Genomic DNA, 13906 nt, shown 5'->3' with positions numbered 1-13906 from the left:
TCAGTCTGCCTTTGGGTCCGGAACTCGAAACAACTCGTCAGACCTTCAGGCTTTGGCTTCTGGTCTACCCTCTCTCTTCACCTGCCGTTCTTTTATACGACTTTTCACTTCCCACCAAACTTGCCTCTTTAAATCCCATTTCCTCCCTTCCTCTTTCCTTAACTCCCACTTAACCCTTCTTCTCTCTATCAAACTCGTCTTCCTCCCTCTCCCTCTCTCCCTCTCTCCCTCTCTCCCTCTCTCCCTCTCTCCCTCTCTCCCAGGGCTCTTTGTGATACATATGGAAGAGCCGAGGAGGAAACACCGCAAGTTATGCGGCTATGACTCCGAAGGTATGGGAGGCTAAGGCTACCTTCTTAATTGAGTTTAGAGGAGTTTTTAGTGTTTTGTTAATCTCTAATTTGTGGTTTTTTAATTAACCATGTGTTGCATGATGTGCAGAAGAGGTTAGTAGCATCGAATGGGAGATCATTAACATGACAGAGCAAGAAGAAGACCTCATCTATAGAATGTATCGGCTAGTTGGTGACAGGTAATTATCATTATCTACCTCTGTTTAAGTACCTCGGATAAGCTTAACACGTTTCTTAACGATGGTTAAGTGAGGTAAGTAGTAGTGGTTTAGGAGAACACCTAAACTGATAGTGTTTTTTTAATGTTCTTTTTTTTTTTTGTGAGTTAAGTATATCTAGACCCGTGATCTAGCTATCGCTTGTTTTAGTATACATCCACAGTGATTTTTTTTTCTTCACCACATAAAATCTTTTGTTCTGAAAAAATTTCTTAGTTTAGAGATTCTATATAGTTATTATTTTATATATCTATTTTTTTGAGTTTAGTAAAAATGTTTAGGAGCTAAGTGTAATTATTATTTTTTATATATAATTGTTACTATTTTTTTTTTTTCATAATATGCTTATTACCGCCAAAACTTTTGACTTTTTTTAAATTGCCAGTGTGATTAATTTTAACAGAAAATGTTCATGGAAATTCTAAATAGGTTGTGGTTAAAGTTAATAAACATATTAAGGTTTAGAGTGTTTTTTTTCGTTCGTACTACGACATTAGATAATATAGCTTTTGCACTATTTAAAATACTTTTTCAAGTCAAAATAGTCCTCTTCAAAATCTAAGTTCGGTTTTAGTTAAATTTAATTTAACATAAGTTAAAAATATCATGTTTCTATGATCTGGGCTATTTAGGAATTACATTCACATGAAAACTTATTCCATTGTAAAAATAAATAAATCACCGGTAGTGTTTCTATTGTCTTCTTAACTACGATAACTATTTGACTTAAAAACTTAGAAAATATACTAATATTCTCGTTAGAAAATCACAACGACTTTGTTGTCTTTTACTATTGCTATTTCTACCCCAAAAAACAAGTTATATGCAAATAAAAGAAATCCCTTGATCAACTACGAGTGTTTCCACCTGGGAAAACAGATAGAGGTGGCATTAGATTGCAAGTATTTATTACTACTCCTATGCAGTTGAACACAAAGGAATTCATATGAACTATGTGTTCCTTCTCAGGTGGGCATTAATTGCAGGACGCATCCCAGGGCGGAAGCCAGAGGAAATAGAGAGGTTTTGGATAATGAGAAATGGAGAAGGTTTTACTGAGAAGAAGAAGAAGAAATGACATCAAGCTCATCAGTTATCTGGATAAAAGATCAACCCACTCTTTCTTTCTTTCTTTCTTTCTTTCTTTTATTTTAATTTTAATTTTTTTTTTTTGGTGAGATTAGTCTTTTTGTTTCTTGTAATGTCTTTAGGCAGTGATGTGCAATTGGGATAGAGATTTTGTCCGTTCTCTGTCTAAATTTTGAGGTAGGCTGTAGGCTGTAGGCATGCATCTCTATGAGCAATCCTATCTCAGTTGACAGGAGGTGTACCTAATTTTTTCATCTAACTCTTATCCAAATTGGTCTAAAATCATCATAACGGTTGCAATTTAGTGTTGACTATATATATATACACATACACACGAGTTAAATGTTTTAAGTTTAAAATACAAAAAGTAAGTTGAAATTAAAGAAAATTAGGAGATAGCATGCATGTCTAAGATAATAGAAAACCAATTCTGGCAAAGGCCGAATAGTAAGCTTATTCTGGTGTGATAATTAAATAATAACTTAACTTATTTTATAGTATACTACAACTTTTAAAAATTAGTTTAATAAAAATCTAAAATTATTATTTTGTCGTTAAATTAGACAACACCTAATTACTACTATTTTATATCAAATCAATGATATTTTTCATCATTTGATTTAAAATTTCATAAATTATCAATGCAAATTTACTATATTTTGTTACTTTAATATCAAAGCTATATTACATTAAATGTAACTGTTACTTTTTATATTAGCATTCAACTAAACAATAAAATAGTTTATATTAATATTAGCTCTTTTCATCTGATATGAAAAATTATAATATTTTTTTTAAGAATTCTATTTGTTGGGTTTAGAAATGAAGAAAGTAGAGTTCTTTTGTGGAAAAGTCAAAGAGGTATCCACTAAATTTTACCACCTATGGATATCATTTTATTCCTAAAGAAGATTGCCTGCAGTCTCAGCATTTCTAATTAACTAAGATGGAATTTGCTTGAGTTAGTGGTGTGATGTGGATCCAAATAAATATTTTATTGGCTCTTAGATCTTTTAAAGAACTTTACCAAGGTTGTTTTGATAGGTTGGTATTTGAAAAGTAGGTCCAATTTTGGAGAACTTTTCACTTGTAGATGCCAAAGTGGAGGATAAAAAGTCACTGACGACTTTGTCATTTAGTTAAATAATGCATAAAGTTTGATGTAATTACATAACGTGACTCTAAGATCCACTGCTCACCATAAGAGGATAAAAGAAATACAAGGAAGAGATTTATGTTGATGGTAATAACAATACGTATCTAACTAATTAGATTCTTATCAAGCTTGACCAAAACCCCAAGTTAAGTAAATGATCATGCGAAAAGGACAATCTACCTTTCTAATCCTATGCATTTCAAGTACTTAACAGTTGGTGATAATGTAGATGTGGCAGATGAAATTCATGTTAAGGGCAGTTTACTTGTTCACATGGATTTCATGGATAACCAAATAAATTAGATAGGTTACTTCCCTTTTCATCTCTACTTTCATGGTTTTCCCAATCACTAACCTCTACCAACCCAACTCTTTACATCTCAATAGTTTTATCATGTCCTACCAACATCATACATCCACTTAGAACAATTTCTTAATAGATTAGGACCCACAATTCATATCTGTAATCTAGTCTTCCAGCAGAATCAATGAGACTTAACAATAGATTAAAGGGTTTTCATGGTTATCTCGGTTGAAAACAGTGGAACTTTTGTTTTAGTGGAAGTCATATGTAACAAGTTGCAAACAAAAGAAGAACCTAAAACACTTAAAGAGAAATATTCTTGGCATGCTTAGAAAATGTGTATTATTTAATAGGAAGAGGGCACTAAGTGGATCTCCAACTATATTAATTTAAAGATCTTCCTGGTTGTATGAAACCATATGCTGCTGATCATGCTACTGCAACTAAATTCTCATTCTCTTACATTTTACTAATCCACTCTGTGGCCACTATAAATAGCATCATATCATGTAACTCATGCAGCATTATACCAGGCGAAAGAAGCATTCTTGAGGAAAAAAAGGATGGTTGATACTATTCATATAATCGTAGGAATAATGGGTAATTTTCTCTTCTGCATTTTGTAGAAAAAGAGTACAAATTAGAACATTTTTTTTTTTCTTCTGATAGTTAGTTACCTGAATGATTTTGCAGGAAATGCAGCTTCTTTGCTCCTTTATGCAGCACCCATGTACTCATCCTTTCTTCTTCTTTTTTAGTTTTTCTCCTGCAATAAGTAGAAAGCTTTGATCATATAACCAAATTACCATTTACAATATTCTTCCTCAGATTAACTTTCAAAAGGGTGATAAAGAAGGGAAGCACAGAAGAATTCTCTTGCATTCCTTACGCCGTAGCTCTATTAAATTGCCTCTTGTATACCTGGTATGGTCTGCCAGTAGTAAGCTGCCAATGGGAAAACCTTCCTGTAGTTACCATCAATGGCTTAGGGATACTTCTTGAGACCTCATTCATTGGCATATACATATCGTTTGCACTGCCAGTACAAAAGGCAAGCTTGCTATTTTACCTTTTAGCCTTCTGCTATATTTCTGTAAATGCCTTCATGTAGTTAGCACTGAAAAGAACACTACAGAAAGAAAGACATTTCAAAAATTAAGCAACAAGCATCAACCTAACGAATAGATTGAACACAGAAAATAGTTTTGTCTGGGAATTTTGATCAGCCTGTCGCAAACTAAGTATTCAAAACTAGTAGACTTGATAGGATAAGCATATTTATGAAGAGTACATTCAGTATCAACAAATTCAAATTGTGTGTTCTATATGGAATCTTTTTTAGCCATTCATATCAATTGATATATCCTAATGACATTTTCCACTGACTTGCAATATTGATCATCACTTTAGTTTCACCTGCAATTATCATGAAGCCTCCAATTTGAAGTACACATGAATAGCATCGTTTTTAATGAAAAAGAAAGAACTCTGATTTGTTTGCTAAGCTGAATAGTTATCACTATCAATTTGTTATTTCCCTCATCTGGTGCAGAAGTTAGTTATTCTGATGATGGCGGCAGCATTAGTAGTGTTCAGTACAACTGCACTTGTCTCAAGCACTGCGTTGCATGATCATCATCAACGCAAAGTATTTGTTGGCAGCATTGGCTTAGTGGCCTCTATATCCATGTACAGTTCTCCATTAGTAGCTGTGGTGGGTTCTTTTCTCATGTCCTTGTGGTTAAGAACATTGTCCTTTCTTAACAACATTAGCTCTGAGTATGAATATATGTGTATGACTAAGAACTTCTTCCAACTGATGCCCTAAAATCGCAGAAGCGAGTGATAAAGACCAAAAGCGTGGAGTTCATGCCATTCTACTTATCTTTCTTCTCCTTCTTAACCAGCTCTCTGTGGATGGCATATGGACTTCTGGAGAGGGATCTATTCCTCGCAGTTTGTAATCTAAATTTATGCACCGTAAACATGAGAGACAACATTTATGGCACTAATGATCTTGTTTCTTTGTTTGCAGGCACCCAATCTCCTTGGTAGCCCCATAGGTCTCCTTCAATTGGTTCTGTACTGCATCTACAGGGAAAGAAAGTAATCTCATGAACAACACAATAGAATGGATTTGGAGAAGAGTGGATTGAGATTCATGTTACTGAACAAAATCTTGAAGTTTAGAGCTGAACTTAGATCCTTCCCTTTCCATAAAAAAAGAACGCACTTGGCACAGATGACAACCAGTGATGAACTACGTAATCGTGTTAGATGAAATTAAATGTAGCTAGTAAGTGTTTTGTATTCAGATTCATATATGCTGATGGAACAAACAAAGAAGTGCAAGTGCAGAGCTTTATTGATGTGAATTCCAGATTTACATGATCAAAATGTAGGGAAAAAATGAATCAGAGTTCCAATCCTGGCAGAGAAACAAAATATATAGTCACACTAGAATTTACTCAAATACAGAAGACCTGTAAGTTCTACAGATTTGAAGAGACCATCTCTTGTAAAAATATCAGTATTTTCTGGCATTCTCATACTCTTCTTGTGCAAATGCGGCTGAATGGCATCCTACTTGGCACCCCAGTGCAAGAATGACAAGCCAGCAAGTTCTGCGTGGTGCAGGAAAGTGTCTATGGTGGTGATGGAGAAGGGGAGGATGGAGGTTTAAAATCTGGATACTGCACAGATAAATGAATGCACAAATAGTAAGAGAAAACAAAATTTAATGAAAAATTGCAGCATTATAAAAAAGCAAGAAACTAGAAAGTGCAAGCAAAAAATCTGTAATAAATAAAGATGGCAATTCTTTATTTCTAACACTAAACTGAAATTCCTTGTTTCTCTTATTCCTATTGCAAAATATGAGATGACAAAAGATCCTTCTACCAATTTAAAACAAATTTGCAGTTTCTTTTTCTTGTCTTTCTTCTATTTGTCATCAAATTTGGGTGTGTTTAATAATTTACATTCAGAAATGCTTAACCTGGAAAAAAATTTGTGCAAGCCAATGAAGTGTCTTTATTATTATGACGAGCAGTTTGTACTCTCTATCTCAGATAAAGATGCATATGGCTTCAATAAGAAGATAAATAGGCTGAATGGGAACATAAGGATGTAAAGTTGCGGAATAGGGCTGAGGCTTACATAAGGGAAAGGCGAAAGAGCTCTGGGTATTCCATTGCTGACTTCTGTTTTGGGAACTGAATTGACTTGTGCAGGAGGATCGGCGACTTTCTCCTCTTTCAGGTCAGGTTTAGTTTCAAGTACCACATCAGCTTTCTGTACTGGTGCAGAGAGCGTAGAAGCATCTGACTTTCCTTCTGCTGGGGCTGGTAGAGTCTTGACACTACTAGGTGCAGGTAGGAAAGCCTTGCCAATCATCTAAAGTTAATTTATCAACATATCAGTTAACCACTACAGCAGAAAAAGATGTATTACCCTTTGCCAAATCTATTTGATATCTAAAGAACATGCACATGCAATTCTAGTCTAGTATAAAAAAATTAATAGCTTAATTTAGATAGATTTTCATCCCTCAGCTGCTATGATCAAATATTACTGATGTGACATAATTTCTTTCCAAGAAATGCTAAACAATATTGGAAAATGACGACACAGTTCAAAAATTAACAGATCAGCTTGTATATGTCATGTAGCAATTAGTATATAAGTATATAGTTCCAGTCCACAGATTGCTGGTGCGACTTAATTGATCAGAACATGTGATTCATCTGTAAAAGCAGAAGGGTTAATTCGGATGGCCTCATAACAACAAGAAGAGAAATACCTTTATCTCATCAACAAGTTCTTTAGGAGCAATCTTGTTGTTCAAGAACTCATCGACCTGTTGGAGAGTTACCTTTCGATCCTGCCAGCAGAATAAACAGGAGTAAGAAATCATAATTAGAGGATCACTGCTCATTACTAACTACTGCTGAGGAAATAGAGGATTTCATTCACAGAGTGTCAGATACTAACTTCAGCAAACAAGACTTTTTTTGTGACTAGCTGAATAATAGCTGCCGATCCTAGAAGCTGGAGCACAGTCTCTATCTGCATCAGACTTTTGTATTAGTGGATCACAGTGTCTAAATAGTTCCTGCTGTTACCTACAATATCAGTATGGAAATTGCTAATTACCTCTGCAAATGCAAATATACTTAAACCAGCAGCTGCTGCTAATCCAAGTGTAACAGGCAAACCATCTGAACTCTCCTGTAAATAGATAATTAATTACTATGTGGGTAATGACATAATAAAATATCACATTACCAAGCACACATTTCGGATTTCAAAGCTAAATGTTTAATATTAATATATACATTATTTGTTGAACATAAATAGGTGAGAAAAACAAATACAAAAGAAATAGTATATTAATGGTTTCAAAAAGAATTGGAAGATGAGAAGCTCTAATATAGAAAATCAGATAAATGAACTGAACTAAGAACAACACCAGGCAAACTTACTCCAAATGTGCCTGTAATTACATCCTTTAAACCATCAACATTCAGAGCCTTCTTAGGTGGAGACCAAGGAAGCCCACTATTCTGCAAAGGAATAACTTCGCATAGTAAGATTTCGGTAGGTCATAAATTGAATGAAGCGTGTAAATCACACACTAAAAGAAGCACTATGAAATAAGGACCATCCATCCTCGAGTTCCCTCTGCACCATCCTTGATAGCAAAAGCACCCTTGAAACCATTGGCGGTGACGAGTTCAGCGACAAATTCAGAGTTTCCATCAAACCTGTTTTATCATCATAATGAATTTAGAATAAAACTGTCGGTAAAGGATTTCATGTGCACTAGCACTTAAAGTGTATCAGAAAAGTCAAGGTTATAGCTAGTAAATGTTTGGATGGAGAAATATGCTTACTGCCATTATATTGTTAAAGAAACAACAGAGAATTATATGCAAATGCTGAAATGTATTGGAAGTGGAAATAACAGGAAAGACAAGAGTTGGTGATTTAACTTGATTCATAATCAAAAGATATTTGTTCAGTTTTCAGGAATACTAGGTAACAATATTTTGCCACGGCAATTTAAATTCCTAGAACTTTTGGATGCTTTGACAAATTTACACACTACAATGCACATAATAACACTACCTAAAATTGGTATGCATTGCTTATATCAACCCAAATGTCTCGTTACGCTGCAAAAATGTAGATCCACTGTAAGAAAAGAAAAAGAAGAAGTTCCCACTCTTGGAAAATTGTGCAAGAAAGAACATTCTTAGAACAAGGCATTAACTTTGTTAAATTGCAGTTTATGAATTATCTACCCTAGTCTATTTTATCTCACAAGGACAGAAAGGAATCAAATGAATTGTGATTCAATGACAACCATCTCAGGTACTTACTTGTCAAGAATGAACAATGTAGTACTCCCAGGATCCTTAAACTTCAGAGCAAGTTTCTTTAAGAACCCTTGCTTGTCGTCCCCTCTATAGGTAATAGAAACCGCCTTCTTCTTCAATGATCGAACATCCGGGCTACCCACCTCCTTAAAGTCCCTCCCTTCTCTTATATCAAGCAATTGGGCCTCGGCATCCTCAGATAACTTGGCGTAAGCATTTCTCGCAGAGCCAGCTCCCCAAGGCTTCGGCTTTTGTAGAATTTGAGATAGAAGTAGAGGAACTACCGCCACCGCAGCCCCTCCGCCGACGACCAGAGGATTCTCCAATGCAAATTTCACGAACCCATCAAAGAACTGCCCGATATCGAAGTCCAGAGAGCCTTCCGATGAGTAATCACCGCTTGCACTTTGCTCCAGAGCTTCCTCATAGGTTAAAGCCTTGGCCAGGGCACCATTAGCAAGAGCAAGAGCCGAGGAGAGAGCAGCGAAGGCCGGAACTTGCACGCTGGAAGTAGAAGGCCTCGGGAACCGGAAAGGAAAGAGCTTTCTGGGTTCTGTTCTCCTCTCAGAGGAGAAGGTGGCCTTGTGGAGTGCGACTGGAGTCACGCCTGCTGCATTAAGGACCTCCATGGCATAATTCTACAAGAAATGGGAGTTGGGTCTTCAAGAAATCAATGGAGAGACATTGGTTTCGACTGGGTTCCGTGGATTCTTGAAGCTTTTCAATAGGATTGCGTGGAAAGAGGGTGGGGGTAGGAGCAACTGGGAGCTCGACAAGTTGATCAGCAGGATGAGATGGTCTTTTTGCGGATGGAAATGGTTCCTAAGGCTTGTAGTTTATGAAGGCCATATTTTTCTTGTAGCTAAGGCTTAGAAACTTTATGTGGCTTCAAAATTTCCTTGCGATGGGTAGAAGATTTGGGTTTTTATTTTTATTTTAGGTAGTACGTACCGCAGCCTTTCTTGAAGTACATTAGCAATTCATTAGAAGAAAAAAAGAGTACATCGTAAATAATAGAATAGTTGTAGAGGAGTGTCTTATAGTGTGATGTTAGACATTTCCGGGTGAAGATTTGTGGCTTCAAATTTTCTAGTAGTCGCTAGAAAAGCTTGGGATTACTAGTGATAGCTCTTTTGCAGTACATTGGCATGATATTTGATCCAGTTGCGGACAAAGAATAGTACTTTTTTTTAATTGATAAAAAAATACTAATATATTTTATTTTATTATCATTTTTATCGTATCTTGTGATGTTTATCATTCAATATAGATCTAATACATCAAAGATACCATATTATAATTTTTATAATCCATAATTACTATGTAAATAAATTAAATTAACTATAGACTAAGCAACTCATTCAAATAAAGTCACGTGTTACCCAGCACCGCTTTTCGAGCCAATTGGATTTAAGTATATGTTTATAACCCATGCCAAGAATGTTACTCCGGTCTGGGTTTTTTGGGCCAACCGAGCTTAAATATTTTTTTATAGCTCGGCCTAGTAATCACTTGACTCGGGCCGGGCTAAAATATTATAGTATATTATCGCTCACTAACGTAGGAGGCTAGGTTTGAAAAAAAAGGTCTATCTTATAGAGCTGGGCATAATAGGTCTCTATGAAAATAATTTACTTAACTTTCATATGAACATACTTATATAGTAGTTACTAATAAATTAAATATCTAATATGAAACTAAAAAATATATAAAAATAGATGGGCATAATAGACCGAGCCATAGGAGGGCTTTTGCGTCGGGCCCAACACGATCTCGAGCTTGACTTAGCCTGATTAAAATTTACTGGGCTTAGACAAGTTAGGCCCAATGATCAACTCCACCCCTCCTCTATCTCCTAACTCCACCCTCAACCTAACTCACTTTTCTCTTTCCTCTTCTATGGACCACTATCTCCCCTCCCTCATCCATTTTTCATCTTAATTACTTGTGTTCCTTTCTTTTTAGCATCTCTCATCTCTTCGTCCCCGTCTCATCTTAACTTGCAAGTATTAAGAACCTTAGGGGAAAACCTCGTTGGAGAATATTCATAGTTGAGGATGTGTGGTGTGCTCTCCAATAAGGGTGCATACAAGTTGAAATAGGCGAGAGAAAGAAAGGAGAAATACGAGTAAGAGATGGATAATATGGGTTTAATGAACCCAAATAATATGCATATAATATTCATATGAAAAATCCACGAAATAGTTAGTATCCCTAATGTCGGTGGGGGGATTCAAACTCATGGCATCGATTTTATTGTTTACTTAAAAAAAAGTCATACCAAAATTTTCTATGCCATGACCTTTTTACAGTCCTCATTAAGATGGTATCCTAGTGGTAAAATGTAAGAATTTTGAAGCTCCGGCCCTATGTATAAATTATAGAAATGTAGGATGTGCAAGATTATGACTCATTAGGCTTTATAATTTAGAGGGCTATTTAAGATAAGTTAATAAAAGGGTAATTAAATCAGTGTCACAACCACCATCCCCAAGTTGATTTAAAGCTAAAACTAATGGATCCTTCGTCAATCAACAATGATGAGATCAAAGGGGCTGATTTTCTATTTCGATAGCTTAACTATGCAAGGTTAAGGTGTGACTTCTATCTATTGTTATTAATTACAAAAGCTCATAAGACACTATCCTTCTTTCAAAACGAGAGCATCTTCAATATTATCGTCGATCTGACTCTCTCTCCTACCGGTGAATTGCTTAAAAGCAAAGCTAAAGATTTTTTGAACAGTTCATGTTCTTATTGATGATATAGAAATACTAACTAGCAATTTTTAAAATTATAAAATTATTTATATCTTTAGAGGGGTTAATTGCATTGCTAATTAACTTGCTAAAAGATAAAGTTATAGATTATGATTGTACTTGGACTGGATCATTTCCTTCTAACTTTCTCCCGTGTTTAGCTTTTGATTTTAAAGGAAATTTTTATAACCGTGGAAGATAGTATATTTTCTTTTCCTTCAAAAATTTTAGTGTCATAAAATTTGAAACAATAACACTATAATATAATATGAGTTCTTTTAACCCACCTATTCCAGTGGCAATTTGTTTAAATCACTTAAAACTACTTTCGATCAAGCTACATCTACGGGTTCCATTAAGAGTAGAATCACTTTTGAGTCAGTTAAGTCATATATACACACGTACACATATATTTATAAGTACACATAGAATTAGACTAAATCTATATATTAAAGCTTTGAGAAAATGTTTAATTCTTAACTGTTTATTATATTTCTGGGATCGTAAAAAAATACAAAGAAAAAAAACCACAGCCATATATCAGATACTGGTATACTACCTGGATACCCATGCACGTAGCCACGTAGCGACCCCCACACTTCCCCTTCTCTCTCCCTCTCTCCCCACTTCTCCCTCTCTACCTGCCACGCCACTGTCCCCCACCTCTCTTCTCGCTCTCTCTCTCCTTTTTCCCTTCAATTACTTCCTCTCAGCAATCCAAATCCCTCTCCATCTCTCAAAGATCCATCGTCTAATCCTTCCATATACACCATGGTTAAGCTTGCCACTGCTCGAGAAGCTCGTAGTTATGGCCCATACCCAGCTCGTAATAGGTGGGAGTACATCAACTCCGGCCTCTACCTCTTGGCCTCCATTCTCCTAATCGGTGGCTTTGCAGCTCAGCTCTCGCCTATCCATCTACACGAGAAGTCTGGCCTCGCCCTTGTGCTGATAGGATTGCTATTACTTCTAGTTGTGAACGTTCATGACCTCTTCGCCCACTTGGCTGCGGTGGACTACTGCTTGGCCTTGGTCGAGTTCGACGCCCAGCTTGCACTCGTCGAGTTCGCCGTTCCGGTCGTGCAGAGCGTTGGGACTGTTCTCACATTTGTTGCCATCCTCTTCTTCGAGATCCAGGTTTGGATACGCTTACTTCTACATATTATAATTAATGTATCTTATAGTCTTATAGTTATTTCACTTTGGATGTTGCAGATGGAGAGAGGATATCGTTACAGATTGGAGAAGCATGGGCTCAACCTGATGATCGCAGGACCAGTGTTATGGCTAGTTGGGTCGATCCACAATGTGTGCCAGATCTACGAGAGTGCCAATGGTCATGTACAGATCCTACAAAAGAGTGTGCAGATCCCATTGCTAATGGGCAGCTTGCTCTTCTTGGTTGCTGGAATTCATAATAGGATCGATATCTATGGGTCGGCCCATTCTAGCATCAAGATACTAGTAAGTCAACATGATACATAGTAGCCTAATTGGTTGTATTATTGTACTAGAGCCTCAATTTATTGAATTCAGACATCTTTTAATTGATTTTTATTATATCATTTACAGCTATAGACGAAGGGTTAGTAGGAACCTACGATGCTTGGTCCATTGTCTTAAACTTTGTTGCTGATTATACTTGTAATGATGTGACTAATTCAAATGTAAGTCCATGCAGGGGAAGAATTGGGCTTGGTTTTGTCTGTCAGGAAGCCTCCTATTCTTTGTAGGAGGATTTTTGAATCTGGTTAAGGTATTCAAGATGCAGCAAATGGATGGCACGCAGCTCGAGAAGCTCCGAGGAAGAGCACAGGAGAGGTTAGAAATAGAAAGGGAAGGCCAAGTTCCCCTGATCTTGGAAGGCAGCAGGAGTAGGAGGAACGAGGAGGAGAGTACGGCGGCGGCCGGCGCCGCCACACCTCCCGTCGCTACTCCGTACAAGGATGTTCTTCTTGGTAGTAGCCAAGCTTGACCGAGGATTGAATTAGTTTGGTCCTTTTGTAGTCATGAGCGGGTATTGGTTCTTAAAAATGTTCTTATTCTTTTGACTCTTGTTTTTAGATGATTCGATTTACATAAACTTGCTTATATATATATATATATATATATATTTATATCAATTGCTTGCCGTTGCTAAAGAACATAAGATTAGTCTTTTCTTTTTCTTTTTCACTCAATAACATCATAACAAAAGAAAGGAAAATGTTTTAAGTACAAGTATAATGCTCAACAACAAATAAGGGAGGGGAGGTAGGGTGATGACCTAATGGACAAGCTCCCATAATTTTGGATATAACACACATTAAATAAAAGTAAAAAAGTGACATGGCATTAAGTTCAATGGGCACAAAAGAATACATGCACAAGAGAGCTCGAAGCAACAACCCGTATAATAACACACTCATGTAGCAATGTATCCAAGAATGATGGGGAGGGAGGAGAGCAGGCCTGTGTTAACATGAATGAATTATTATTGGGGAATAGAAAGGATTTTTTTTTTAATGTTGGATTAGACGATAGATCGAAAGGGTAAGTCACTGCTATTTGTGAGACTTTGGGCTATAGTATATTAGTAATATGCAAAACTGGGCCTATGGCCCTAATGTATGTGGTAATAATTACTAGTTGGGCCAGGAGCCCTAA

At 36.3% G+C, this 13906-nt stretch overlaps 4 protein-coding genes across 4 annotated transcripts; 3 read left to right on the top strand and 1 right to left on the bottom strand.

Annotated features, from left to right (window-relative positions):
* Positions 1-19: 19 nt before the first annotated feature.
* Positions 20-1945, top strand: LOC140782211 (transcription factor TRY). Its single transcript, XM_073128677.1, has 3 exons — positions 20-332; positions 442-532; positions 1541-1945. The coding sequence occupies exons 1-3, from the start codon at positions 281-283 to the stop codon at positions 1647-1649; spliced, it is 252 nt and encodes an 83-aa protein (XP_072984778.1). The 5' UTR covers positions 20-280; the 3' UTR covers positions 1650-1945.
* A 1771-nt stretch (positions 1946-3716) lies between these two features.
* Positions 3717-5401, top strand: LOC140781411 (bidirectional sugar transporter SWEET3b). Its single transcript, XM_073127360.1, is given in 6 exon segments — positions 3717-3720; positions 3814-3850; positions 3949-4171; positions 4673-4834; positions 4957-5076; positions 5156-5401. Coding segments are annotated over 6 exon segments (792 nt in total).
* Positions 5402-5463: 62 nt separating this feature from the next.
* Positions 5464-9407, bottom strand: LOC140782883 (rhodanese-like domain-containing protein 4, chloroplastic). The gene is made up of 8 exons (XM_073129732.1): positions 8505-9407; positions 7784-7886; positions 7605-7685; positions 7276-7350; positions 7114-7188; positions 6923-7003; positions 6280-6516; positions 5464-5813 (listed from the first exon to the last, which is right to left on the bottom strand). The coding sequence occupies exons 1-8, from the start codon at positions 9128-9130 to the stop codon at positions 5766-5768; spliced, it is 1326 nt and encodes a 441-aa protein (XP_072985833.1). The 5' UTR covers positions 9131-9407; the 3' UTR covers positions 5464-5765.
* A 2624-nt stretch (positions 9408-12031) lies between these two features.
* On the top strand, positions 12032-13235 carry LOC140781410 (uncharacterized). The gene is made up of 3 exons (XM_073127358.1): positions 12032-12397; positions 12476-12724; positions 12942-13235. Exons 1-3 carry the CDS (start codon positions 12032-12034, stop codon positions 13233-13235), a joined length of 909 nt encoding a protein of 302 aa, XP_072983459.1.
* The last annotated feature ends 671 nt before the right edge of the window (positions 13236-13906 follow it).

This window comes from Typha latifolia, chromosome 2, assembly GCF_019914945.1.
Source record: "Typha latifolia isolate L0001 chromosome 2, TyphaL0001v2, whole genome shotgun sequence".
Classification (NCBI taxonomy): Eukaryota; Viridiplantae; Streptophyta; class Magnoliopsida; order Poales; family Typhaceae; genus Typha; species Typha latifolia.
This window is presented reverse-complemented; position numbering and strand designations above follow the sequence as displayed.

Excerpts from the sequence above, each read along its gene's own strand:
- LOC140782883 (XM_073129732.1), bottom strand. The coding sequence starts at position 9,130 with ATGGAGGTCCTTAATGCAGCAGGCGTGACTCCAGTCGCACTCCACAAG. Across the intron at positions 7,686-7,783 it reads AGGGAACTCGAGGATGGATG|AATAGTGGGCTTCCTTGGTC; the intron begins GTCCTTATTTCA and ends ATTCCTTTGCAG. Across the intron at positions 7,004-7,113 it reads AAAAAGTCTTGTTTGCTGAA|GATCGAAAGGTAACTCTCCA; the intron begins GTTAGTATCTGA and ends TTCTGCTGGCAG.
- LOC140782211 (XM_073128677.1), top strand. The coding sequence starts at position 281 with ATGGAAGAGCCGAGGAGGAAACACCGCAAGTTATGCGGCTATGACTCC. Across the intron at positions 333-441 it reads ATGCGGCTATGACTCCGAAG|AAGAGGTTAGTAGCATCGAA; the intron begins GTATGGGAGGCT and ends CATGATGTGCAG. Across the intron at positions 533-1,540 it reads TATCGGCTAGTTGGTGACAG|GTGGGCATTAATTGCAGGAC; the intron begins GTAATTATCATT and ends GTTCCTTCTCAG.
- LOC140781410 (XM_073127358.1), top strand. The coding sequence starts at position 12,032 with ATGGTTAAGCTTGCCACTGCTCGAGAAGCTCGTAGTTATGGCCCATAC. Across the intron at positions 12,398-12,475 it reads TCCTCTTCTTCGAGATCCAG|ATGGAGAGAGGATATCGTTA; the intron begins GTTTGGATACGC and ends TGGATGTTGCAG. Across the intron at positions 12,725-12,941 it reads ATTCTAGCATCAAGATACTA|GGGAAGAATTGGGCTTGGTT; the intron begins GTAAGTCAACAT and ends AAGTCCATGCAG.